Source organism: Pristis pectinata, chromosome 37 (genome assembly GCF_009764475.1).
Source record: "Pristis pectinata isolate sPriPec2 chromosome 37, sPriPec2.1.pri, whole genome shotgun sequence".
Taxonomy (NCBI): Eukaryota; Metazoa; Chordata; class Chondrichthyes; order Rhinopristiformes; family Pristidae; genus Pristis; species Pristis pectinata.
Genome location: NC_067440.1, coordinates 14,387,236 through 14,414,373, shown reverse-complemented (window position 1 = coordinate 14,414,373; position 27,138 = coordinate 14,387,236). Strand labels below are relative to the sequence as shown.

Genomic DNA, 27,138 nt, shown 5'->3' with positions numbered 1-27,138 from the left:
ATGGACGATGTCGCCGTCTTCTGCTCTGATCCACCGTCAGTTTGCAGATTGATCAGCACTAGCTACCGGCATGAGTTGGCATCAGGGGCCAGAGTTAACCACGTGAAGAACAAGGCCATGCTCTTTGGCAACTGGCCTGACCGATCTAACATCTCCTTTACCATCAGGTCCAACTACCTGAAGCAGCTAGGGATCTGGTTCGGAGGGGCCGAGGCAGGTAACAAGAATTGGCAGGAGCAGATTGGGAAGGTGAAGCAGAAACTGGGACTGTGGGACCGGCACACCCTCTCATTAACTGGGAAGAACTTGGTCATCAGGTGTGAGGTGCTCTCAGGGCTGCTGTACTTGGCGCAGGTGTGGGCTGTCTCCCGCTCCACTGACTGGGAAATCACCCATGCCATCTTCCGGTTCATCTGGGGATCCAAGATGGAGCAGGTCCAATGGGCCGCAATGCACAAATCCCTAGACAATGGGGGAGAAAGTGTACCCAATGTCACCCCCATCCTGATGACAACCTTCGTCTGGGGCTGCATAAGGCTGTGCGTGGGCACCAAGTGTCACTACATGCCAAGGTTCTACCTGACCCCGGTGTGGCAAAGGATGGGCCTGGCCCTGTTCCAGCGCAACGTCCCAGTCAGCTGGGCGTTGCCGCACTACCTGTCCTTCGTGGAAAAGTTCTTCCAGACCAACACCTTTGACCACAAGTCCATCAGGCAGTGGTCAGCACGGAACATCCTGCAGACACTTCAGGAGAAGGACTTGATGGAGACTGTGGGGTGGTTCCCTGAGCAGACTGTCCACACCATCTGGCAGAATGCCTCATCACCAGAACCGACCAACAAGCACCAAGACCTCATTTGGCTGGTGGTGAGAGGGACCCTCCCAATCAGATCCTGCATGGTCCAAACATCACTCCCATTGCATGCTACCCCCAGGAGGACTGCGCTGGGGATGAGATAGTTGTCCACCTCTTTGCAGCTGTGGGTTTGCAAAGAGAGTGTGGAGAAAGATGCAAGGGTCCTTGTCACGGTTCATCCCCAGCAGCTGCGTAACAGAAGATTCTCTGATCTATGGGCTGTTCCTGGGGACATACACAGAGACGGACATCAACTGCTGCTGGTGTTATCCCAATTTTAAGTTCCCACTCCTGCCTGCTGCAAAATCACACAGTGCCATGGATTAATTCTGTTAAAACGTGTACTGCAAGGGAGAATTCTCCTCTAACTCTCATGCAGAGTCCTTATCGGAAGTCTCCACAATACAGAGGTGCAGACATTAATTTATACAGTCCTGTCACACACTTAAACAATGCGACTACACCAATTTCAATCGGTGAGCCTAAGCACAAAGACAACCCTCACACTCATTGTTTAAGACAACCATCACGCCCATTGTTTAGTATAATTGGCTTATAATCAAGTTCCGGACACAGTAATTACCACCTGGTCTTGAGTCAGGGGCTTGCGTGTGTGGTATTTTTTCATTAGTTATACGTATGGTCACAATTTCTTAACCCTTTACTTCCTCATTCCCTCCTTTTATCATATCATGATAACCTAGTGGGGTGCTGAGAACGGGGTCGAGAGCTTATTTATAAAGACCTTGCAACAAGTATTTAAACAGGTCAGCACCACACAGCATACTATAATAATAACGATTAACACTACTGCTCCATGCAGTAGGTATGATGTCCATGATCCTCCTAATAGCCACCTCAACCAACCCTCCCCTCCTGCAAGTCCCTGCCTAAAGCTATCTAATTGCTTCTGAATGTCCTGAATGACATGGGAAATGTTGTAGGACTCATCCCTAACATTGGTGACACAGTTGTCCCCTACTATGGCACATACTCCTCCTTGCTGAGCCAACTGGTAGTCCACAGCATACTGGGTCTGTTGGGCATAAAGCAGAAGTTCTGCCATTTCCTGGTCCACTGCCTCCAGGCCCTTTGTGATACTGTTTCCCAGCATGGTCAGTCCACAAATAAGGTAGTTCCGGTTTTTTGCGGCTATAGTTCCTGCCGAACCCCCCAGAGAAAGAGTACTCAGAAACCCATAGCCTAATGACAATAAGGGGGAGCCGATCGTAACAGGATCCCTCCATTCTTCACAGAACTTCTCACTTACTGACCGTGCCTCGCACAACTCTTTATTTATTTTCCCTATCAAGTGGGGACCATTGTCTGAACTTACCTGTCGGGGTACCCCAAACCCTGATATGATCTCTGTAAGCAATAACTCTACCACTGTTGAGGCCTTATTGTTGGTGGTTGGAAAAGCTTCAATCCAAATACTAAATACATCAACAATAATAAGACAGTGCTTATAGCAATGTACACACGGTAATTCAATAAAATCAAGTTGTATACATTCAAAAGGACCCTCTGGCAAGGGGGTTTTGCCTGGGGTTCACCTCACCCCTTTCCCAGCATTGGTTTGTTGGCATATCAAACACAATTGTATTTTGCCTTGTGCTGCTTCCTCCTATCTGGGGTGCCATCAAGTACGTAGTAAAATGTTACCCATTCCCTCCTTGCCAAGATGGGTGTCAGAATGTAGGCAGTCAATAAGCATTGGTAACAAGGTATCAGGTATACATACTTGACCGACTGGAGTAGTCCAGAGGCCATGTGGCGCAAAGTGCGTACACCCCTGCGCCTTCCATACTTGTTTTTCTGAGTCAGGGGCGTCACCCTGTAAGTGCTGTACAGTGACCATATCTGGGGTGCCCTGCATTGTTATTGTTGGCTTACAAGCAACCACCTGTTTTTCCGCAGTCGAAACGATATTAGTTCCCTGGTGTGCTGCCAATTTAGCCTCTGCATCTGCCCTGTTATTGCCCTGTGTTACTAGGGAGGCATCTGAGAGGTGAGCTGAGCATTTAATGATGGCCAATTTATTAGGGAGGAGGATGGCTTGGAGGAGATTCTTTACATAAGCCACATTCTTTATGGGGCTACCTGTAGAGGTCAGAAATCCCCTGTGCGTCCATAGTTGGCCAAAATCATGGGCGACTCCAAAAGCACAGCGGGAATCAGTAAAGATATTAGCTACTTTGTCTTTGGCTAAAATACAAGCTTTGATCAGGGCAAAGAGTTCTGCTTTTTGGGCAGAGGCCGGGGGCTGTGTAGCCGCAAAGGCGAGTTCCCTGTTCAGAAACTGAGGAACCACCGTCGACATACAGGTTTAAGTCAGCTGACTGGAAGGCCTTATCCAAAAGGTCTGGACGGAGTGTAGTCAAAAAGTGGTTTTGCATTAAACAGTCATGTGGTGGATCTTCAAGATCCTCAGGTGAGGCCTCTAGAAAGGTGGCAAGGTTAATGGTGGTGCAGTATGCAAAAGTGAGGAGTGGGAGCGCTACCTCATATCTGTTTAAGCGGGCCTGGGTAAGGTGTTGCGTCTGATGGGAGGTCAGGGCTGCTGTTATGGTATGGGAGGAATAAACAACCACTGACTGTTGCAGGGTTATATTGGAGGCTGCTGTTACCAGGGAGTAGATGGCTGGAAGCATCTGTGAGCACAGTGGAAGTCCCCCTGCAAACAGGTCCAGCCAAGTAGAGTAATACACCACCGGTCTTTTTCTATTCCCATGGGTTTGAGTAAGGACGGCTGTAGCGCAGTCCTCCAGGACATTCACAAAAAGCTGAAATGGGCGATCATATAGAGCGCGTCCCAGGGCCAGGGCACTGGCAAGGGCCTGTTTGAGCTAATCAAAGGCCTCCTTTTGTTCGTCTGTAAGTTCAAAATGTCCCACGGACTGGCTTGAAGCCAGGGGTGTGAGGTGCTTAGTAAGGAGGGCAACATTAGGGACCATTGTCTGCAGAAATTTACTAAACCTAAGAAGGCGCACATACCCTTCGGGGTAGAGGGCGGTGGGGTAGCAATGATGGGTGCAATACGTTCAGGAGCGAGCTGTCTCTCAGCTGCACTTAAAAGGGTGCCCAGAAACTTTACCTGGCGCTGGGTTCATTTTACTTTCTGTGGCAGTATTACATATCCCCAAGAATGGAGTGCATTAAGTAAAATCCTCTGGGTTGGTTTTACGGTTGGGCACCTGACATGGTTAGGCACATGTCCTGAGGCTTCCAAGGGTTGTATATTTGGATTGTAGGATTAGTGCTCGCTTGGGCTGGATCAGGATTGGGAACACTCCTACTGGGGAACTGTCTTTGAGCCTTGGCTCCCTTTACCTCATTCAACATAGGCAATGGATCGGGATCTTTAGGGTCGTCATTATCAGTGGTAGAATCGGAGTCATAATCGGTGTCCGACTGAGGATCTACTAAAGGTCTATCCCCTACAAGGAAGTTCTGTCGCTTGCCTGTGGCCTTAGTACCATTCGTATGCGGGCTTCCTCTCCATATAAGCTGACTTCTAGTTCGGGACGCAATAGGGTCATGGAATTGTCCTTGGGACGGGACTTGGCTAGTATCGTTGGTGGTGAGAGCAGAACGGTTTGCAGACTGGTTACATTATATGGGGGCAGCAGTGAAATTGCGGGGGTAGATAGGGGCTGTGGGTTGGACCATCCAATCCTCATTTTCGTCCGTATCATTACTTTGGAACAACAGGGGCACGCCAGACATGTCGGGAGGTACCTCCACTTTATCCTTATTTTCATTATTTTTATTCCTACATTTTTCCTTCTTTCCCTGGTCTACCCCTTCCCTCTCCCTTCTACGTGCATTATTTTCCCAACTACTCTGTTTTGATCTATTTGTCAGGTCTTTGGCCATTTTTCTCCAAGTAGACATTAATATTTTTCATTTTTCTCCTGTATTGCATTCCCAAGTCACCTTTTCTGCCTTTAGACACTTATCCACATCCCAAGTTCCCCCTAATGGCCATATTTCATTTCCCAATTTCTTATTGAGGCATGCCATAATTTAAGGAAATTATTCTCATTTTCGACCATAAAGTACAAATCACTATGATTATCTATTAGATCGGTCTCTTTCCTTCACCCACTTCAGGTTCCTGACCCTCCTGTCGGGGGTTTTCCCTCTTAAGAACCGGTCTAAGGCAGGGTGGTAGTACCGGAGAATAGATCTCAAAACTTAAAAACTCAAAACCTTAAATTCACAACCTTAAAACCCAAAACTGGGGACTCGAACCCCTTACCGTTATTACTCCAAGGACTCAAACCTCTGATAATTTATCTGGAAGACTCTAACCTCCTCTTACCTGTGGCATTCAGACAAGTTTGCAAGGAGTCTGTCAGAGGATATTCGATAAGCAAAGGATCGATCAGGTGTTTGACTCCCTGAGAGGGATCAAGGTGAATCTTACCTTATGGACCCTTCCATCTCAGGTAGTCATTATCCTCGTCATTCACTTACGCTCACGTCTTGGACCCCTGGCTGGCTCGCCAAATTGTTATCCCAATTTTAAGTTCCCACTCCTGCCTGCTGCAAAATCACACAGTGCCACAGATTAATTCTGTTAAAACGCATTTATTAGCAGTATACTGCAAGGGAGAATTCTCCTGACTTTCATGCAGAGTCTTTATCGGAGGTCTCCACAATACAGAGGGGCAGACATCAATTTATACAGTCCTTGTCACACACTTAAACAATGCGGCTACACCAATTTCAATCGGACGGCCTAAAATACAAAGACAACCGTCACGCTCATTATTTAAGACAAACCTCACACTCATTGTTTAGTATAATTGGCTTACAATCAAGTTCCGGACACAGTAATTACCACCTGGTCTTGAGTCAGGGGCTTGCATGCGTGGTATTTTTTCATTAGTTATATGTACGGTCACAATTTCTTAACCCTTTACTTCCTCACTGGAAGGTCATCAACTCGGTGAAGGATGGCCTTTGGTCTGCCCGAAACTTGTGGGTCTTCCAGCACAGCGAGATGTCTGTAAGGGAATGCTGCCAACCGGCACATTCCAGGCTGCAGAGTACATGCTGAGGGACACGCTGAAGCTCGGTGCAGCCAATGCAAAGGCTCTGTGGGGAAGGATCGCGGTCTGGGCTCCTTCCGATACTGTACGCAGAGGGGCTGAGTCGGGGGGGGATGCCCTTTAAATATTGTAAGTATTGTATTGAGGTATGACCACCAGGGAGCTACATGAGTGGCAATGGTACTATGGGTTTTAAAACATGACACTATTGAATAAATTGTGCATGAATGTAAAGGTTTTGCACTGTTTATTCTTGTATCTATATATATTCTTATGATGAATAAAGATTATTTTGTAAAAAAACCTCACCTTACCATAGCTTCCACACTTTAACTTCCCAAAATGCATCACTTTGCACTTGTATGAGTTAAATTCTGCCATTCCTTTGCCCACTTTCCCAAACTAAATGACCACTCTCTGTGCAGAAAATCTTCCTTCCTTCCTTCCGAGGAGAAGGGAACAGAATAGGCAGGTAGTGCAGAGTGCCCCTGTGGCCATTCCCCTCAATATCAGGCATACTGTTTTGGATATTGTTGGGGGTTGGGGGGGTGGGTGGACCTATCAGGGGAAAGCTACAGTTCTCAGGTTGCTGGCACCGAGTCTGGCTCTGTGGCTCAGAAGGGAAGGGGGGAGAAGAGAGAACAAAAATGACAGGGGTCTCTATAGTTAGGGGCACAGAAAGGAAATTATGTGGACATGAAAGACACTCCTGGACAGTATGTTGGCTCCCAGGTGCTAGGGTCAGGGACGTCTCAGATCTGGTCCACAGCACTCTAAAGGGGGAGGGTGAGCAGTCAGAAGTCATGGTACACATTAGCACTAATGACATAAGTAGGAAAAAGGATGAGGTCCCGAAAAGTGAATATGGGGAACTAGGTAGGAAGCAGAAAAGCAGGACATTAAGAGTTGTAATTTCTGGATTGATGCCTGTGCCACATGCCAGTGAGGGCAAGAATAGGTTGATTTGGCAGATGAATGTGTGGCTGAGAAATTGGTACAGGGGGCAGGGTTTCTGATTTGTGGATCATTGAGATCACCTCTGGGGAAGGTGTGATCTGTACAAAAGGGACAGGTTACACCTGAACTGGAGGGGGACCAATATCCTTTAGGGCAGGTTTGCTTGAGCTCTTGGGGAGGGTTTAAACTAGTTTGGCAGGGGGATGGGAACCTGAGTTATAGGTCAGAGGATGGGGCAGTTGGTGTACAGGTTGATGCAGCATGTAGAGAGACTGTGAGGAAGGATAGGCAGTTGATAGGACAAAATTGCAGTCAGTTGGATGGGTTGCTGTCTATTTTAATGCGAGAAGTATCAGGAACAAGGGTGATCAACTTAGAACATGGGTCAGAACATGAAACTACAATGTTGTGGCCATTACAGAGACTTGGCTATCACAACAGTAGGATGTTCTGGGGTGTAAATCTTTCAAAAAAGACAGAGGGAGGTAAGAGGTGGGGGAGTGGCATTGCTAATCAGGGATAGTATTACAGCTGCAAGAAGGGAAGACATCTTGGAGGGATCGTCAACTGAGTCATTGTGGGTGGGGGTCAGAAACAGGAAGGGAGCAATCACTCTATTGAGAGTATTCTACAGACCCCACCCCAATAGCAACAGACACTGAGGAACAGATTGGGAGGCAAATTTTGGATAGGTGCAAAAATAACAGGGTTGTTGTCATGGGTAATTTCAGCTTCCTTAATATTGATTGGCACCTCCTTAGTGCAGAAGGTTTGGATGGGGTGGAATTTGTTAGGTGTCCAGGAAGGATTCCTGACATGATATGTAGACAGGCCAATGAGAATAGAGGCCATTCTGGATCTGGTACTAGACAATGAACCTGGTCAGGTGTCATATCTCTCAGTGACTGAGCATTTCAGAGACTGTGACCACACTCCCTGCTTTACCCTTGCGTTGGAGAGAGATAGGAGCAGACAGTATGGGAAAGTTTTTAATTGGAGGAGGGGGAATTATGATGCTATTAGGCAGGAACTTGGGAGTGTAAATTGGGAGCAGATGTACTCAGGGAAATGCACAATGGAAATGTGGAGGTTTTTAGAGATCACTTGCATGGGGTTCTGCATAGATTTGTCCCACTGAGACAGGAAAAGGATGGTAGGGTGAAGGAACCATAGTTGACAGGAGATGTGGAATATCTAGTGAAGAAGAAGAAAGAAGGTTGCTTAAGGTTTAGGAAGCAAAGATCAGACAGGGCTCTGGAGTTACAAGGTAGCCAGGAAGGAGCTTAAGAATGGAATTAGGAGAGCTAGAAGGGGGCATGAGAAGGCCTTGGCAAGTAAGATTAAGGAAAACCCCAAGGTATTCTACTCGTTGGTGAAGAACAGGAGGATGACTAGAATGAAGGCAGGACCGATTAGAGACAGAAGAGGAAACGTATGCCTGGAGTTGGAGAAGGTCCTTAATGAATACTTTGCTTCAGTATTCACCTGTAAGAGAGACCTTGACGTTTGTGAGGACAGCGTAAAACAGGCTGATAAGCTAAAACATGTTGATGTTAAAGAGGAGAATGTGCTGCAACTTTTGAAAAACATTAGGATAGATAAGTCCCTGGGGCTGGATGGGATATATCCCAGGATACTACGGGAAGTGAGACAAGAGATTTCTTAGCCCTTGGTGATAATCTTTGTACCTTCACTGGCCACAGGAGTAGTACCAGATGATTAGAGGGCTGCAAATCTTATTCCTTTGCTCAAGAAAGGGAGTGGGGATAACCCTGGGAATTATAGACCTGTGTGTCTTACTTCAGTGGTGGGCAAATTATTGGAAAAGATTCTGAGGGACGGGATTTACGAACATTTGGAGAATTATAGAACAGAATTGGATTCAATCCTACTCGACGCTATTCTTTCCAATTGAGTACTATATCTTCCTCCGGTCTGACGTTTTCCTCACCGTCAACCACAGAAGCCAATTTTTATGTAACCTGCATTTTTTTTTCTAATATCCGCTACATTTAAACCTAAGCCATTAATGTATGCAACAAGAAGCAATGGGCAGGCATTGAGTCTACAAACTCCCTCTCTCAAAAACCACCTGTCAATCATTATCCTTTGTGTCCTGCTTCCTAGAAAGTTTTGAATCCAGTAATATCTTTGTGATATTTCTGAGCAGCAACTCTCTCTGGAGAATATCTATGTATGGATTATATCTGTGTGTGTGTGTGTGTGTGTGTGTGTGTGTGTGTGTGTGTGTGTGTGTGTGTGTATGTGTGTTAGCTCTCACAGTACCCCTGTGGCAGTTCCCCTCAATAACATCATTTTTGATAGTCTGTGGGGGGGGGGGGAGGGGAGGGTGGGTGGGTGGGGATGTAGATGACTTACCAGAGGAAAGCCACAGTGGCCAGGTGTCTGGCACTGAGTCTGGCTCTGTGACTCAGAAGGGAAGGAGGGGTGTTGGGGGGAAGAGGATTCATAGGTTAGGGGAACAGAAAGGAGATTCTGTGGACGAGAATGGATGGTATGTTGCCTCCCAGCTGTCTGGGTCAGAGACATCTCTGACTGAGTCCACAGCATTCTTAGGGGAGATGGTGAGCAGCCAGAAGATGTGGTCCACATCAGTACTCCAATGACATAGGCAGGAAGGGTGATAAGGTCCTGCAAAGTGAGTTCAGGGGAGTTTGTTGTCAAGTTAAAAGACTGGACCTGCAGAGTGGTGATATCAGGATTGCTACCTGTGCCACATGCAAGTGAGGCGAGAAGTAGGAAGATAGTGCAGTTTAACATGTGGTTATGGAGCTGGTGCAGGGGGAGGGCTCAGATTTTTGGATCATTGAGCTCTCTTCCAGGGCATGTGGGACCTGTACAAATGGGATGGTTTGCACCTGAACTAGAGGGGGATCAATAACCTTGTAGGAAGTTTGTTACTGCTGCTCAGGAGTGGGTGGTTTAAACTAGGGTTGCAGGGGGTGGGAACCAGAGTGGCAGGGCAGCAAGTGGAGAAGCTGTGGGGAAAGTAGATCTTAAGCCCACAAGCAAAGACAGGAATCGACTGGTTGATGAGCATGGTGGCACTAATGTTCTGAGATGTGTCTATTTCAATGCAAGGAGTATTGTAGGTAAGGCAGAGGAACTAGGAGCATGGATCCATACATAGAATTATACATAGAATTACATTAGTGAGACATGGTTGCAGGAGGGGCAGGACTGGCAGCTCAATGTTCCAGGGTTCCGATGTTTTAGACATGATAGAAGGGTTAGTATTAAAGGGGAGGGGCAGAATTACTCATCAGGGAAACTCAGCAGTGCTCAGAGGACGTACTGGGGGGCTCATTTACTGAGACAATATGGGTGGAACTGAAGAATAAGAAAGGGATGATCATGTTAATGGGACAATATTATAGACCTCCCAGTAGTCAGCAGAATTTAGAGGCAAGGCTAGCAGATTCAAGGAACCTTGGTTATCGAGGGCTATTGATGCCCTGGTAAAGAAAAAGAAGGTGGTGCATATCAGATATAGGCAGATAGGATCAAATGAGGTGCTTGGGGAGTATAAGAAATGCAAGGGAACACTGAAGAGAGAAATCAGGAGGGAAAAAAGAGACATGAGGTTGCACTGGCAGACAAGGTGAAAGAATCCAAAGGGTTTCTATAACTATATTAGGAACAAAAGGGTAGCAAGGGACAAATTTGGTCGTCTTGAAGATCAGCATGGTCATCTATGCATGGAGCTGAAAGAGATTGGGAGATCTTAAATGAATTTTTTTTGCATCCGTATTTACTCTGGAAAAGACACAGAGACAATAGAACTGAGGCAAAAGAGTGGTAAGGTCATGGACCATATCCAGATTACAGAAGAGGAGGTGCTAACTGTCTTGAGGTCAATGATGGTGGATAAATCCCCAGGGCCTGATAAAGTGTCCCCTCAGACATTGTGGGAGGCTAGTGCAGAAATTGTAGTGGCCCTGGCAGAAATATTTAAAATGTCCTTAGCCACGGGTGTGGTGCTGGAGGACTGGAGGAGAGTTAATGTTGTTCAAGAAAGCCCCTCAGAATAAGCCAGGAAATTATAGACCGGTGAGCCTGATGTCAGTCATGGATAAATTATTGGAAGGTATTCTGAGGGACAGGATATAAGTATTTGGATAGGCAGGGCTGATTAGGGATAGTCAACATGGCTTTGTGCATGGTAGGTCATGGCTAACAAATCTTGTAGTTTTTCAAGGAGGTTACCAAGAAGGTTGTTGAAGGATCGGCAGTGGACATTATCTACATGGACTTTAGCAAGCAAGGCCTTCAACAAAGTCCCACGTGGGGGGCTGGTCTACAAGGTTAAGTCACTTGGCATTCAGAATGAAGTAGCCAATTGGATTCGACGTTGGCTTAGTGAAAGAAGCCAGAGAGTGGTAGTAGATGGTTGTTGTTTATCATCTATATTAATGATTTAGATGATGGTGATAAACCAGATCAGCATATTTGCAGATGATGCCAAGGTTGGGAGCGTAGTGGACAGCGAGAATGGCTACCAAAACTTGTGTGTGATCTTGACCAGCTAGGAAAATGGGCTGAAAAATGGCTGATGAAATTTAATGCAGACAATTGTGAGGTGTTGCACTTTGGGAGGACAAACCAGGGTAAGACTTGCACAGTGAATGGTAGGGCTCTGAGGTGTGCGGTAGAACAAAGGGATCTTGGAATACAGGTCCATAGTTCCTTGAAAGCAGCATCACAGGTAGGTAGCACTTTGGCGTTGATAAATCAGGGCATTGAGTACAGAGGTTGGGATGTTATGTTGAAGTTGTACAAGTTATTGATGAGGCCACGTTTGGAATATTATGTGCAGTTCTGGTCACCTACCTCCAGGAAAGATACAAGCTTGAAAGATTGCAGAGAAAATTTGCAAGGATGTTGCCGGAACTTGAGGACCTAAGTTATAGGGAAGGTTTGAATAGGACTTATTCCCTAGAGTGCAGCAAGGCACTGCGTGGGCTCCTTTCCCAGGATGGTAAATTGTTAAAAAGGCGTTAAATCCAGATGAAAAGGATACTTGGGAGTTAACCTTTGATTCTGACATGCCCCCCGGTCCCATCAAACGGACGTGTGCGAGGCACAAGTTGTCACCTTCATGTCACTTTCAGGTTCCCAGTTCCTCAAAGGATCCGTGACAATGAATCGTAAACATTATCCCGATGAGATAGGGGTGGGGCTGAAATTGCTTTAAACTTTCATGCACTCAAATTAATAATTTCACCAACATTTCTGCTTTGCAACGCTGACTGAACATCCCAAATCAGAACAATCCTCTGCACAACAAAATAGTTTAAACCGTGCGTGTTTGGCGTTAAAGAACCAGAAAATTTTCCTCCCAAATCAAAGGTCAAAATTTGTTCAAGGTGTCCTTACAGTTTCTTGCTGCTCTTAAATATTGCAGAGATCGATCGATTAATCGTTTAGATAGTTCTATAATACATTCACGCGGAGGTTGGTAGATGGATGGTCGGACTACGGACAGATCTAAATTCCAAACCGCGTCTGTGTAAAACTTTCTTTCAACTTTAAACTCTTTGATCAGCTGACACCTCCCCCACCACAATAAAAAAAAGACCTGTGACTGGGGAGTGAGATGGAGTGTGGAATATTAAAGTTTAAAGCTTTCCCATCCTGACACCTCCGCCTCGAAGCGTGATGGGAAGAGAGGTCGGTTACAGGAAGGATCAATCCTTGATTAATTGTGGAATTAATCCAAATCGATTGTAATCACTGTCGATTCACCTTTATCTGAAAGAGGGAGCGCTCATTGGTTGATGCATTGCAAAAGGCACATGTCTGAATGTACAAGTAACAAAATAAATATTTAATCTCATTAACCCATGAAACTGATTGGTTGATCAATTCCAAGTATTCACCTTCAGGATGTAACGACCGTGATCCTGACAAGCTCAGGCTGCCTATTGTGATGTGGACGTGTAACTTCATGCAACATCCTTAGTCCTGTCTGTGTAACAGTAACGATTAAATCACCAAACCAAAGGGTGGGAGAATGTCTCCTCGCCGCCAGAGTAAGTTTGATTGGGTTGATATTATAGTGGTCATGAGCAAAGAGTAGTCAGGGACAAATCTGCTTGGTGATGGTCATGGTCCTAGTCTTACAGCATGGAAACAGGCCCTTTGGCCCAACCCATCCATGCTGACTGTGTTGCTCAGAGAGCTAGTCCTATTTACATGGCTTTTAAACATTGCTAATGTACCTGCCTCAACCACTATTTCTGGCAGCTCATTCAAAATACACACCATCCTTTGTGTGTAGAACATTACAGCACAGTACAGGCCCTTTGGCCGACAATGTTGTGCCGACATTTTATCCTGCTCTAAGATCTATCTAACGCCTCCCTCCCACAAAGCCCTCCCTTTCTCTATCATTCATGTGCCTATCTAAGAGTCTGTAGATGTCCCTAATGTATCTGCCCCCACAACCTCTGCTGTCACCCACCACTCTGTGTGTAATTTAAGAAAAACTTACCTCTGACATTCCTCCCCCAAATAACTTCCTCCAATCACCTTAAAATTATGCCCCCTTGTGTTAGCTATTTTCTCCCTAGGAAACAAGTCTCTGACTGTCAACTCGATCTATGCCTCTTGCCATCTTGTACACCTCTAGTCACCTCTCATCCTCCTTCTATCCAAAGAAAAAAGCCCTAGCTCGCTCAACCTATCCTTATAGGACATGCTCTCCAATCCAGGCAGCATCCTGGTAAATCTCCTCTGCACCCTCTCTAAAGCTTCCACATCCTTCCCATAATGAGGCGACCAGAACTGAACACAATACTCCGTGTGGTCTAACCAGAGATTTATAGAGCTGCAACGTTACCTCACACCTCTTGAACTCAATCCCCCAACTAATGAAGGCCAACACTCCATACGCCTTCTTAACAACCCTATCGACCTGCGTGGCAACCTTGAGGGGTCGATGGATGGACCCCAAGATCCTTCTGTTCCTCCACACTGCTAAGAGTCCTGTCATTAACCTTGTATTCTGCCTTCAGATCTGATCTTCCAAAGTTTATCATTTCACACTTGTCTGGGTTGAACTCCATCTGCCACTTCTCAGCCCAGCTTTGTATCCTATCAATGTCTTGTTGTAACCTACAGCAACCTTCTACACTATCCAAGCCACAAACCTTCGTGCTGTCAGCAAACTTACTAACCCACCCTTCCACATCCTCATCCAAGTCATTTATGAGTCAGGGGTCCCAGAACAGATTCCTATGGAATACTAATGGTCACCAACCTCCAGGCAGAATACGCTACATCTACAACCACCCTCTGTCTTCTATGGGCGAGCCAATTCTGAATCCACACAGCCAAGATTCCTTGGATCCCATGCCTCCAGACTTTCTGAATGAGCCTTCCATAAAGAACCTTATCAAACGCCTTACTGAAATCCATGTACACCACATCCACTGCTCTACCTTCATCAATGTGCTTTGTCACATCCTCAAAGAATTCAATCAGGCTCATGAGGCACGACCTGCCCCTCACAAAGCCATGCTGACTGTCCTTAATCAGCCTAGGTTTCTCCAAATGCCCATAAATCCTGTCTCCAAGAATCTTTTCCAGTAATTTGCCCACCACTGAAGTAAGAATCACTGGCCTGTAATTCCCAAAGTTATCCCTACTCCCTTTCTTGAACAAAGGATCATCATTTGCCACTCTCCAATCATCTGGCATTACTGCTGTGGCCAGTGAGGACACAAAGATTGTCGATAAAGGCACTGCAATCTCTTCCTTTGCTTCCTGTAATAAACTTGGATATATCCCATCCGGCTCTGGTGACTTATCTATCCTAATGTTTTTCAAAAGTTCCAGCACATCCTCTTTCCTCACGTCGACATGCATCAGCCTGTCGTACGCCATCCTCACAGACGTCAAGGTCTCTCTCTCTCTGGTGAATACTGAAGCAAAGTATTCATTAAGGACCTCCCCTAACTCTTCCAACTCCAGGCACGTGTCCTCTTTTATCCCTGATCGGTCCTACCCTCACTCTAGTCATCCTCCTATTCTGCACATACATGTAGAATGCCTTGGGGTTTTCCTTGATCCTACTCACCAAGGCCTTCTCATGCCCCCTTCTAGCTCTCCCAAGTCCATTCTTAAAATCCCTCCTGGCTACCTTGTAGCTCTCCAGAGTCCTCTCTGATCCATGCTTTCTAAACCTCAGGTAAGCTTCTTTCTTCCTCTTGACAAGATATTCTACATCTCTTGTCAACCATGGTTCCTTCACTCTACCATCCTTACGCTGCCTCAATGGGACAAACCGATCCAGAACCCCATGCAAGTACTCCCTGAACAACCTCCACATTTCCACTGTGCACTTCCCCAAGAACATTTGTTCCCAATTTACGCTCCCAACTTCCTGCCTAATAGATTCATAATTCCCCCTCCCCTCATTAAATACTTTCCCATTGTAGTAAGAATCCTGAAATGTCAGCCAGAGAGCGCAAGGATCAAATGTGTGTGCAGCGCGGAAAGGTGACCTGGGTGCTAGGTAACCAAGATATTTTCTCTACTGACATGAGCCTGCAGTGCCTGAGGCGATGGTCATGTGATGGGTTGACTTGAACAAAGGATTGACCCAGGTAGGGGCAGACAGAAGTGACCAGGGTATAAAAGAGTGAGCACACCGGTGGTGAGGTATCTTGGATTTGGGCTCATAGAACATAGAACATAGAAAACCTACAGCACAATTCAGGCCCTTCGGCCCACAAAGCTGTGCCAAACATGTCCCTACCTTGGAAATTACTAGGCTTACCCATAGCCCTCTATTTTTCTCAGCTCCATGTACCTATCCAACAGTCTCTTAAAAGACCCTATCTTATCTGCCTCCACCGCCGTTGCCGGCAGCCCATTCCATGCACTCACCACTCTCTGAGTAAAAAACTAACCCCTGACATCTCCCCTATACCTACTCCCCAGCACCTTAAACCTATATCCTCTTGTGGCCACCATTTCAGCCCTGGGGAAAAGCGTCTGACTATCCACCCGATCAATGCCCCGTCTTACATACCTCTATCAGGTCCCCCCTCATCCTCCGTCACTCCAAGGAGAAAAGGCCGAGTTCCCTCAACCTGCTTTCATAAGGTATGCTCCGCATTCCAGGCAGCATCCTTGTAAATCTCCTCTGCACCCTTTCTATGGCTTCCACATCCTTCCTGTAGTGAGGAGACCAGAACTGAGCACAGTACTCCAAGTGGGGTCTGACCACAGGTTAGGTCGCGACTGATGCTGTGGACCAATTGGAATGGGGTGCTGCAGTTAAACAGGCTCAGGCGTGCTTCCGAGATAAGTACCACTTGTTGTAACTTAGCAATAAAGTGAGTTGTGTGCAGCATTGCATGTGTAAGGCTTATTTCTGTCAGATCTGAGAACAATCCTGCTTAACTTTGGCACAACACCCATATCGTCTGCTCCTATCCCTCTCCAAGCCTATGGTAAAGGTCAAGGAGTCATGGTCACTATCGCCAAAATGCTCTCCCACCAAGAGACCTGAAATCTGATCCGGCTCATTGCTGAGTACCAGGGCCAGTATGGCCTCTCCTTTAGTTGGCCTGTCCACATACTGTGTCAGGAATCCTTCCTGGACACATTAAACAAACTCTTCCCCATCTATCCCCTTTAATCAATATTAGGGAAGTTGAAATCACCCATGACAACAACCCTGTTATTTTTTGCACCTCTCCAAAAATCTGCCTTCTGATCTGCTCCTCAGTGTCTCTGCTGCTACTTGGGGGTCTGTAGAATACTCCCAGTAGAATGATCACTCCCTTCCTGTTTCTGACCTCCACCCACACTGACTCAGTGGATGATTCCTCCAGGACGTCCTCCCTTTTTACAGCTGTGACACTGTCCCTGATAAGCAAAGCTTCTCCCCCACCTCTTTTACCTCTGTCCCTGTCCCTTCTGAAACATCAAAACCCTGGAATATCCAGCAGCCATTCCTGCCCTTGTGACAGCCAAGTCTCTGTAATGGCCACAGTGTTGTAGTTCCATGTACTTACCCATGGTCCAAGTTCATCAGCCTTGTTCTTGATAATTCTCACATTAAAGTAGGCACACTTCAGCCAATCCAACTGACTGCAATTTCTACATGCTGCATCTACTTGTAAATTGAATGCGCCAACCTCTGACCTATCACTCGGGTCCCCATCCTCCTGCCAAATTAGTTTAATCCCTCCCCAACAGTTCTAGCAAACCTGCCCACAGGAATATTGGTCCCCCTCCAGTTCAGGTGTAACCTGTACCTTTTGTACACGTCTTACCTTTCCCAGAAGAGATCCCAATGATCAACAAATCTGAAACCCTGCCCCCTGCACCAATTTCTCAGCCATGCATTCATCTGCCAAATCATCCTATTCTTACCCTCACCAGCACATGGCATAGGCAGCAATCCAGAGGTTACTACCCTTGAGGTCCTGCTTTGCAGTTTCCTACCTAACTCCCTATATTCCCTCTTCAGGACCTCTTCTCTTTTCTTACCTATGTCATTGGTACCAATATGTACCATGACCTCTGGCTGTTCGGCCTCCCCTGTCAGGTATCACCCTGTGTGGTATAGTCTATAGTTGAATTTATTGTCATATACACAAGTACATGTATGCAAAGGAGCAAATGACAAACTTAATTGCAGCAGCATCACAGGCACATAGCATCAGATAAGCAGCATTCACAAGAATAACTTAAATTAACCATACACACAATTTTACAAGAAAGAACACAATTAGAACAAAAAGAAACAAAATCCATTTTAGTGCAAAGTGATCAAAGTGGTCATAGTGTTGCTAAACTATAGTAATTATTGTTTTGCTGGTTGGTTCAAGAACCGAATGGTTGAAGGGACGTAGCTGTTCTTGAACCTGGTGGTGTGGGACTTCAGGCTTCTGTACCTCCTGCCCATTGGTAGCTGCGAGAAGATGGCACGGCCCGGATGGTGGGGACCTTTGATGATGGATGTTGCCTTCTTGAGCCAGTGCCTCCTGTAGATACTACCGATGGCGGGAGGGATGTGCCTGTGATGTATTGGGCAGAGTCCACTACTCTCTGCAGCTTTGTACATTTTTGTGCATTCGAGTTGCCATACCAGAGCATGATGCAACCAGTCAGGATATTTTCGAAAGTACAGGTACATCTATACAAGTTTGTTAGAGTGTTCAGTGACAAGCCAAACCTCCTTAACCTTCTAAGAAAGTAAAGACCATGACATGCTTTCCTTATGATTGTATCAACGTGCTGGGCCCAGGACAGGTCATCTGATATGTTAACGCCCAGGAACTTCAAGCTGCTGACTCTCCACCACCAATTTCCCCCAATGTAGACTGGCTTATGTTCGCCCTCCTTCCCCTTCCTGAAGTCAAACAATCAGCTCTTTAGTTTTGCTGACATTGAGCGAGAGGTTGTTGTTGCAGCACCACTCACCCAGGTGTCCTATCTCACTCCGGTAAGGTGACTCATCACCACCTGTGATTTGTGCTTTCACTCTGTCTATGCACCTCATAATCTTATATACCTTTATCAAGTCACCCCTCAGTCTCTTATATTCCAGGGAATAAAGTCTGAATCCACACAAGCCTCTCCTTGTAACTCAGGCCCCCAAATCAGGCAACATCCTGGCAAACCTTTTCTGCACTCTTTCTAGTTTAATAACATTTTTCCTATGACAGGATGATCAAAACTGTACACAATACTCCAAGTGAGGCCTCACAAACATCTTGTATAACTGCAACATAACTTCCCAACTCCTAAACCCAGTGCCCTGACTGATGAAGGCCAGCATGTCAAATGCTTCTTCACCACCCTGTCTACCTGAGTCACTGCTTTCATGAACTTTGCACTTGCACTCCTGGGTCCCTCTGTCCACAACACTCCCCAGGGCCCTACCATTCACTGTACAATTCCTACCCTGGTTTGATCTCCCAAATGCAATACCTCACATTTATCTGGATTAAAGCCACTTGCCAATCCTCAGCCTTATCCAGCTGATCAAGATCCCCTGTGATTTTCATACCCTACTACACTGTCTACAACACCGCCTATTTTAGTCTCATTCACAAATTTACTAACCATGCGTGCACATTCACATCCAAATCATTTGTATAAATTACGAACAAGGGTCCCAGCACCGACCCCTGTGGCACACCACCAGACACAGGCCTCCACTCCGAGAAACGACCATCAGCCATCACCCTCCGCTTCCTCGCACTGAGCCAATTCTGGCAGTTCACAGGCCAACCTCAATGGGCAACGTCAGAATTTTCGGCAGAAGTTATTGTAATCTCCTCTGGTGCCGAGAATCTGTACAGTTGATGGCTCTGTGGAGAACATCTCTGCATGGATAATCTGTGTACTAATCTTTCTGTGCGGGATTCCTGTTTCCTGGCGAATTACTAATCGCTGAACAAACGGTTAAACACCAGATGAAGAGGTTCTCAGGACATAAACGCAGACCCTTTGATTGTGACACCTGGACCCGCGGGCCCGTCCAGCGGGCGTGTGGAAGCCACAAGCTGTTTCCTTCACGTTTCTTTCAGCTTCCGAGTCGCTGTAAAGATTTCGGATAAAGAATCTATCACTCTTGTGGGAGTTGATCTGAGCTATTTTAACCTCCACGGCCTCCAATTAATAATCTATTCATCATGTCCTCTTTGCAACATAAACCCGAAACCCTCAAAAGAGAACGATAGTTGTCGACTCTACGTGAGAAAATTCGTTCAGAACGTTCCGGTTTCAATGTTGGGCGTCCTATCCTTTGGTTGAACGGTCAAACAAATCGTTCCTGTTTAAATCTCAATGGAATATTTTGTTTCTAACACTCAAGGTATTTTCTGACAATTTAGCGTTCTGTTAAGTACTCAAGAGCTAGATGGTGAGAGAGAGAGACGGGCGGGGGTGGGGTGGGGGTTGTGGCGGGAAACAAAGCATCTCCGAGTCTCAAACCCATTGAGATTTCAGTCTTTGATTAGCCCGACACCTCGCGCACCACTGAGATCGGAGAAAGGCAGGAGTACGGAGTGTTTCCATTCTCCCATCATGACACCTCCTCCCCAGCCTTCGCTGGGAACAAGCAACCAGTTTGAAACTTTGGCGTATTTGAAGAATTTGGAACATAGAACACTACAGCACAGTACAGGCTCTTCGGCCCACAATGTTGTGCCAACATTTTATCCTGCTCTAATATCTATCTAACCCTTCCCTCCCACATAGCCCTCCATTTCTCTATCATTCGTGTTGCTAAGTGTCTCTTAAATATCCCTAATGTATCTGCCCCCACAACCTCTGCCGGCAGTGCGTTCCGCGCACCCACCACTTTCTGCGTAAAAAACTTACCCCTGACACCCCCCCTTATACCTTCCTCCAATCACTTTAAAATTATGCCCCCTCGTGTTAGCCACTTTCGCCCTGAGAAAAAAGTCTCTGACTGTTCACAACGATCTATGCCTCTTTTCATCATGTACACCTCTATCAAGTCACCTCTCATCCTCCTCCTCTCCAAAGAGAAAAGCCCTAGCTCGCTCAACCTCTCCTCATAACACAAGTAATGTAAAATTACACTGGACGATAAAAATGTTTCTGATCCTTCTCGTCATTTTCACCTTCGAGTGTGTTTGATCCGCGATAAACAAAACAATATTCATACTTAAAACAATAAATGACAAAATCTATTTTCAGCGACATTATTTTAAATCACCAAATATAAATTAATTATTGCAAACATAATGATCCTTACTTTTTAGAGGGTAATGAGGGAGAGAATAGGGCACCTTAAGAATCAAAGCGGTCGTCGATGTGTGGAGCTATGGCAGACTGGCAATGTCTTTATTTAATATTTCTCATCTGTATTTACCGTGGAGAAGGTCGTGGAAGCTCGGGATTTCAGGGAAGAGAACCGTGATGTTCCGGAAAATGTCCACATTACAAAAGGGGAGGTATTGGCGGTCTTAAAGCGTATGAAGGTGGATAAATCCCAGCGGGGCCGATAGGATGTTGTGGGAATGTAAAGAAGAAATTTCTGGGATATTTGTACCATCGTTAGCTGCAGGTCAGGTACCAGACGACAGGAGGGTGGCTAATGTTGTACCTTTATTTAAGAAGGGCTGCAAGGACAAGCCAGGGAACTACAGACCTGAGAGCCTAACATCAGTGGTGGGAAAGTTACTGGAGCCGATTCTGAGAGACAGGACCTAGTTGCATTTGGAAAGGCAAGGACTGATCAGGGATAGTTGGCATGGCTTTGTTGCATGGGGGATCATATATCACTAATTTGACTGAGTTTTTTTGAAGAGGTGACCAAGAGGATTGACTAAGACAGGGTGGCAGACATTGTCTACATGGACTTCAGCAAAGCCTTTGACAAGGTCCAGCATAGTAAACTGGTCTGCAAAGTTAGATCACATAGGATCCAGGGTGAGCTGGCAAAATGGATACAAAATTAGCTTGTTGGTAGGAGTCAGAAGGTGGTAGTGGAGAGTTTTTTTTTAGATTGGAGGCCTGTGACCAGTGGTGTGCTGCAGGGATCAGCGCTGGGTCCACTGTTGTTTGTCATTTATATTAATGATTTGGATGAAAATGCAGTTGGCATAGTTAGTAAGTTTGTGGATGACACAAAGATTGGTGGGGTAGTGGACAGTGAAGAGGGATATCTAAGATTAGAGCAGAATCTAGAACAGTTAAGGGAAGTTGTCAAACGAATGGCAGATGGAATTAAACTCAGACAAGTGCAAAGTGATGCATTTTGGGAAGTTAAACTAGGGTGGGCCTTACACAGTGAACCCCGTGGGGTACAGTATATAGCTCCCTGAAAGTGGCAACGCAGGGAGACAAGGTGGGGAAGAAGTGCATTTGACACACTTGCCTTCATTGGTCAGGGCATTGAATTAGGGTATCATCTTATTGTTGGCGAGAACCACATTTGGAGTATTGTGTGCAGTTCTGGTCACTCTGCCATAGGAAGGATGTCATTAAACTGGAAAGGATGCAGAAAAGATTGTCAGCAAGACTGGAGGGCTTGAATTATAAGGAGATGCTGCATAGGCTGGGGATTTTTTTTCCTGGAAGCGTAGGATGTTGAGGGGGTTTACCTTACAGAGGTATATAAAATCACGGGAGGGGCATAGATAAGCTGGATGGTTACAGGACAGGAGACCCTAAAACTAGAGGGCATTAAGGTGAGAGGGGAAAGATTTAAAGGGTTTTTGAGTGGCAATTTTTTCTACACAGGTGTTGTGGCTACATGGAACGAGTTGTCTGTGGAAGTGGTAGAGGCGGGCACAATGACAACGCTTAAAACACCTTTAGACAGGTACGTGGATAGGAAAGGTTCAGAGGAATATTGGCCAAACGCGGGCAAATGTCACTACCTTAGTCGGTATGGACGAGCGGGACCGAAGGGCCTGTTTCCGTGCTGAATGACTAACGTGGATGGAACTCTAAAAGTTGGGAAAGTCCCATGGGAAAGTAGTTGAAACTTAGAGTCTTCTTTTCAAATGGTGAATTTGAAAGCGGAGCGGGTGGCAGTTTGCATCTGGCCGTGAAATGAATTAATTGGTTTCACAGCTCGGCAGGAGCTCAGTGGGAGAGCTGGGAGCAAATGTAAAAGAGAATAGTCCAACACCTTGAGGGACATCGTCAAACGCCATCCGATCCCGCCCCGACCTCACGTGTCTCTCGGGTTCACTATAATATAGACCGCCCTGGCTGCTCCCTTGCATTGAAGCTCCGTGTTTCCCCAAGTCGGATCTAGCCGGCGGGGACTCAACTCCGGACTGGGACCCACTAACCTCTGTTCGCTTAACAGAGGTCTGACAACTTAAGTGCACAGTGGGACCATCCACCTCCGCGCTGAGACCTTCCAACTCCGCTTTGGGACCATCCACCTCCGCGCTGAGACCTTCCAACTCCGCTTTGGGACCATCCAATTCCGCGCTGGAGCCACTGCCCAGCTATGAAAATGGCGACAGAATCTACTGATTTAAAGGGGGTTAAAAAGGTAAAGTGAGTTGACGGTCCATCAGGAGGTGTTGTTTGGAGATGGCATGTTGGTTGAAGCGAGCATATCCCCGTCAATAACTGGAGTCAGAGAGCCGCGGACCGAGAGACCTTTAATCTGATTTCATTTTGCAGGGAGAGTAATGTTTGCCCGCTGTTTGGTTTGAGTGCCGCTGCACCCCCGACCCCCAAGCCGGGCGGGCGCGGCTGCTCTGGGCCAAAGTGCGCGACGACTTTCCAAGGGCCGTGAAAAACCTTCTCATTCATCTCTCTACAGTTGCTTAAGCCCTTGGTGGAGAAGCGGAGACGAGATCGGATGAACCGCAGCTTGGATCAGCTCAAATCTTTCCTGCTGAAACACACCCACAGCGAGGTGAGGGGCCGCCTGTCGGCCAAGTCCAGCTGTCTCCCCCTTCCCTCTGGGACCCCTCACCCCCTCCCTCCCCAATGTTCTTCCTTGGTCCCACCTCCAGCGCTTCGCTTCTGCGCAGTTTTCGCATTTTACCGCTTTCTTTCTCTTCTGTTTAGACTTTCCGGAATGGTAAAATGGAGAAGGCAGAAATCTTAGAAATGACAGTCCAGTATCTGATAAACGCGGCACTCCCAAATTTCCAGGGTGGGTATTTGCTGTGAGTTGGGGCGGGGGAGGGGGAGGGGGGTTTACCCTGTCCCGGAGCTGTGATACCGGTACATCGGTTAAACTTCGGTTCCATCCCGCGGGACGGGTATTCGAAGTTCAGCAAGGGACTGGTCGCTCGGTGCCGTTATCCGCCTGAGTTCTCTCACTTAAAGCGAAGTTGGACACTTCTCAGAAGAAGAACCCGCCTCGGGAGTTAGCATCGGACAAGGCGATTCCACAACCTCTATTACTAAGCAATCAATGGGTTAAACATGATGAATGTTTGGAGTTTGAGTGGAGCCGCACATCCGCTTTGTTTGATGCAAGAATAGTGTCAGGTGGAGATGCTTTCTCTCGGGGGCTCTTTGGAGGTGTGCGGTCGGAATCAGTGAATGTCTGGGGGACGGGTTTGATTCCTGTCCCATTGGGTAGTCGAGTTTTCTAGGCAACAGGCGGGAGAGTGGCGCTGAAGTCAAACCGACAGTGGCTTATCAAGTGACGAAGCGGGAGCTTTGTCCAAAGTTTTGATCTCCTAATTTAAGGAGGGATGTTAATGTGTTGGAAGTAGTTCAGAGGTGGTTTACTGGGCTGGTACCTTGGAATAGGTGAGCTGCCCTTTGGGGAAAGGCTGGGCATGCTGGGCTGCATAGTAGAAGTGTTGAGAGGGATTTGGTTGAAGTATGAGAGATCCTGAGGACCCTGGCAAGAGTGTATGTGGAGAGAATGTTTCCGGGAGACAATCTGCAGCTAGAGGTCAGGAGTCGCTCACTTAAAGCACGGATGAGGTGATTTATTTTCATCAGCGGGTCTTGAGTCTTTCTCAAAAACTGGTGGAAGCTGAGTTTCAGAACTTCTGTGGGGGAAAGAAAAGGTAGACTGGGTGAAAAGTTACTGGGGATGGGTGGAAATGCAGAGTTACAACCAGATCAGCCATGACCTTACAAAAGGGCTGCTCAATGGGAGCAGTCCCATTGGGAGCAGTCCCGCATCTGCCAAATCCGGAGTTAAAAACTCCCTGTTGAACAACACTGTTGGATGTTGAAGTGTTGTGGGTTGTCCAAGTCACTAACTATGGTTATTGTTAAACAGGGCATGGTTCAGCAATCCCACGGCTCAACTACCAGGCCGGCTTTCAGGAATGCCTCCTGCAGGTGAACAACTTTGTCCAGACCTGTGCTTCCATCAATGCACAGGCCAGGAGCAGTCTGATGGAGCGGCTGACCGACTTCGTGGACAAGTCAAGGTCAGAGAGCCGCAAGCTGGTCAACTGTGGGAGAGGTTATAGCCGCCAGCCTCCAAGAGCAGCAGCGCCAGCTGCAGCGGTGTCTGACACCTGGTCCGGGCACTCCTCCACCTTGAGGCCATTGGCCATTGTACCAGGGGTCACCAGCAACCCCCACACACAGCAAGGCTCACGTCTCCTGGCAAGCCAGGGCACTCCCTTACATCAGGCACCGAACCCAGTCAATGTCCAAGCTGGGAACCATGAACTCACACAGCATGGCTGCACACACTTTGTGGATTTCCCCCAGAAAGTAACGGTCTCACCAGACTCCATCTGCGGGCAGCAGAGTTCCAGCAAAGTGACTGTACCACACAATGTTTGGAGACCCTGGCCCTAGCTTTTGGTAATCACTGCACCTATCTATCCCTCCATCTCCATTGTGCCAACCCACCCATGCGCTGTATCTATAATAAAGCTTACCTATATTTTAAGATCACAGATTTCTGATCATTTTTTAAAATATTCTTTAATATTTCCTATGTATTCTGTGCATCTCTTATTTCAATTATTTTGTATATTTTGGAATAAATTTTTTAAATGTAATTGTTTGTTTAAATTGATCAATTGCAATAAATAACATCATTCTACTAATCTGTTGTAGCTTGTTCCCACACAGCTGTTGGACTAGTTGCTCAAAAGCACATTACATACTTAGGCAGTTCTTGCCAGATTCTGTGGGCTTTTGATGACGTGACCAAGAAGGTTGATGAGGGCAGGGCAGTAGGTGTGGTTTAAATGGACTTCAGTAAGGCCTTTAATAAGGTTCCACATGGTAGGCTGTTCTGGGAGGTTAGGTCGCATGGAATCCAGGGAGAGCTGGTTAATTAGATACACAATTGGCTTGATGGTAGGAAGCAGAGATTTTTTCTCAGACCGGAGGCCTGTGACTAGATGTATGCCTCAGGGGTGGGTGCCGGGCCCATTGGTGTTTGTCATCTATGTCAATGATTTGGATAACAATGTACAAGGCATGGTTGGTAAGTTTGCAGATGACACTGAAATAGGTGGTGTAATGCACAGTGAAGAAGGTTATCAAAAATACCAGAGGGATCTTGATCAGCTGGGTAATTGGGCCGAGGAATGGCAAATGGAGTTTTTAATAAGTGTGAGGTGACGCATTTTGGAAAGTCAAATCCAGGTAGGACTTTCACAGTGAATGGTAGGGCCCTGGGGAGTGCTGAAGAACAGAGGCACCTTCGAGTACAAGTACATGGTTCACTGAAAGTGGTCACAGCTATATACGGTGGCACGCTGGCCTTCATAAGTCAGGGTATTGAGTATAAAAGTTGGGAGGTCATGGTGCAGTTGTGGGGTCACACTGGGAGTATTGTGTTCAGTTTTGGTCGCCCTGCTATAGGGAAGATGTTATTCAACTGGAAAGAGTGCAGAAAATATTTACAAGGATGTTGCCAGGACTTGAGGGACTGAGTTATAGGGAGAGGTTGGACAGGCTGGGCCTTTATTCCTTGAAGTGTAGGAGAGCGAGAGGTGATCTTATAGAGGTGTATAAAATTTTGAGGGGCAGAGATACGGTGAATGCACACAGTCTTTTTGCCAGAGTTGGGGAGTCAAGAACTAGAGGGCATAGGTTTAAGATGGGAGGGGAAAGTTAGTAAGAACTTGAGGGGCAACTTTTTACACAGAGGGTGGCATGTATGTGGAATGAGCTGCCACCAGGAGTGGTTGAGGCAGGTATAATAACAACTTTTAAAAGACAGTTGGACAGGTACATGATGGGCCAAAAGCTGGCAAATGGGACTAGCTTGGGCATCTTGATGTGCATGGACCAACTGGGCTGAAGGGCCTGTTTCCATGCTGTGTAACTCTACGATGGAACTGGTGAAACTGATGTAGGAACCACTAACTCTGGCATAGACGGGGCAGACAGGTAGTTTGTGAGGTGGTCTGTTCCTTCTGCCTCTCACATTGGGCCTCTGCACACTCCTGAGGCTTGGACCCAAGGTTCCAAATCTCATCCAAAGTGCTCCTTCACTTTGAGAGGTCAGGGGCCAGCGATTCCCAGGAGCCGGTGGGGACGGTGCATTTCTTCAAGGAGACTTTGAACATATCTTTGAATCTTTTCCGCTCTCCACTTGAAAATCCTTCCATGACAGAGCTTGAGATAGACACACACAGCCAACACACACGCACAGAGCAGAGCAGAGAGAGAGAGACACACACACAGAGCAGAGAGAGGAGAGAGAGCAACACACTGAGCAGAGAAAGAGAGAGAGAGAGAGAGAGACACACACAGTGCAAACACACACAGAGCAGAGAGGAGAGACACACACAGAGCAGAGAAGGAGAGAGACACACACACCAGACACACACA

The 27,138-nt window shown here is 46.7% G+C and overlaps 1 protein-coding gene across 1 annotated transcript; it reads left to right on the top strand.

The window, feature by feature from the left end:
* Positions 1-25,143, top strand: LOC127586660 (transcription factor HES-7-like). The gene is made up of 4 exons (XM_052044776.1): positions 1-249; positions 23,180-23,275; positions 23,431-23,518; positions 24,611-25,143. Exons 1-4 carry the CDS (start codon positions 1-3, stop codon positions 25,141-25,143), a joined length of 966 nt encoding a protein of 321 aa, XP_051900736.1.
* The last annotated feature ends 1,995 nt before the right edge of the window (positions 25,144-27,138 follow it).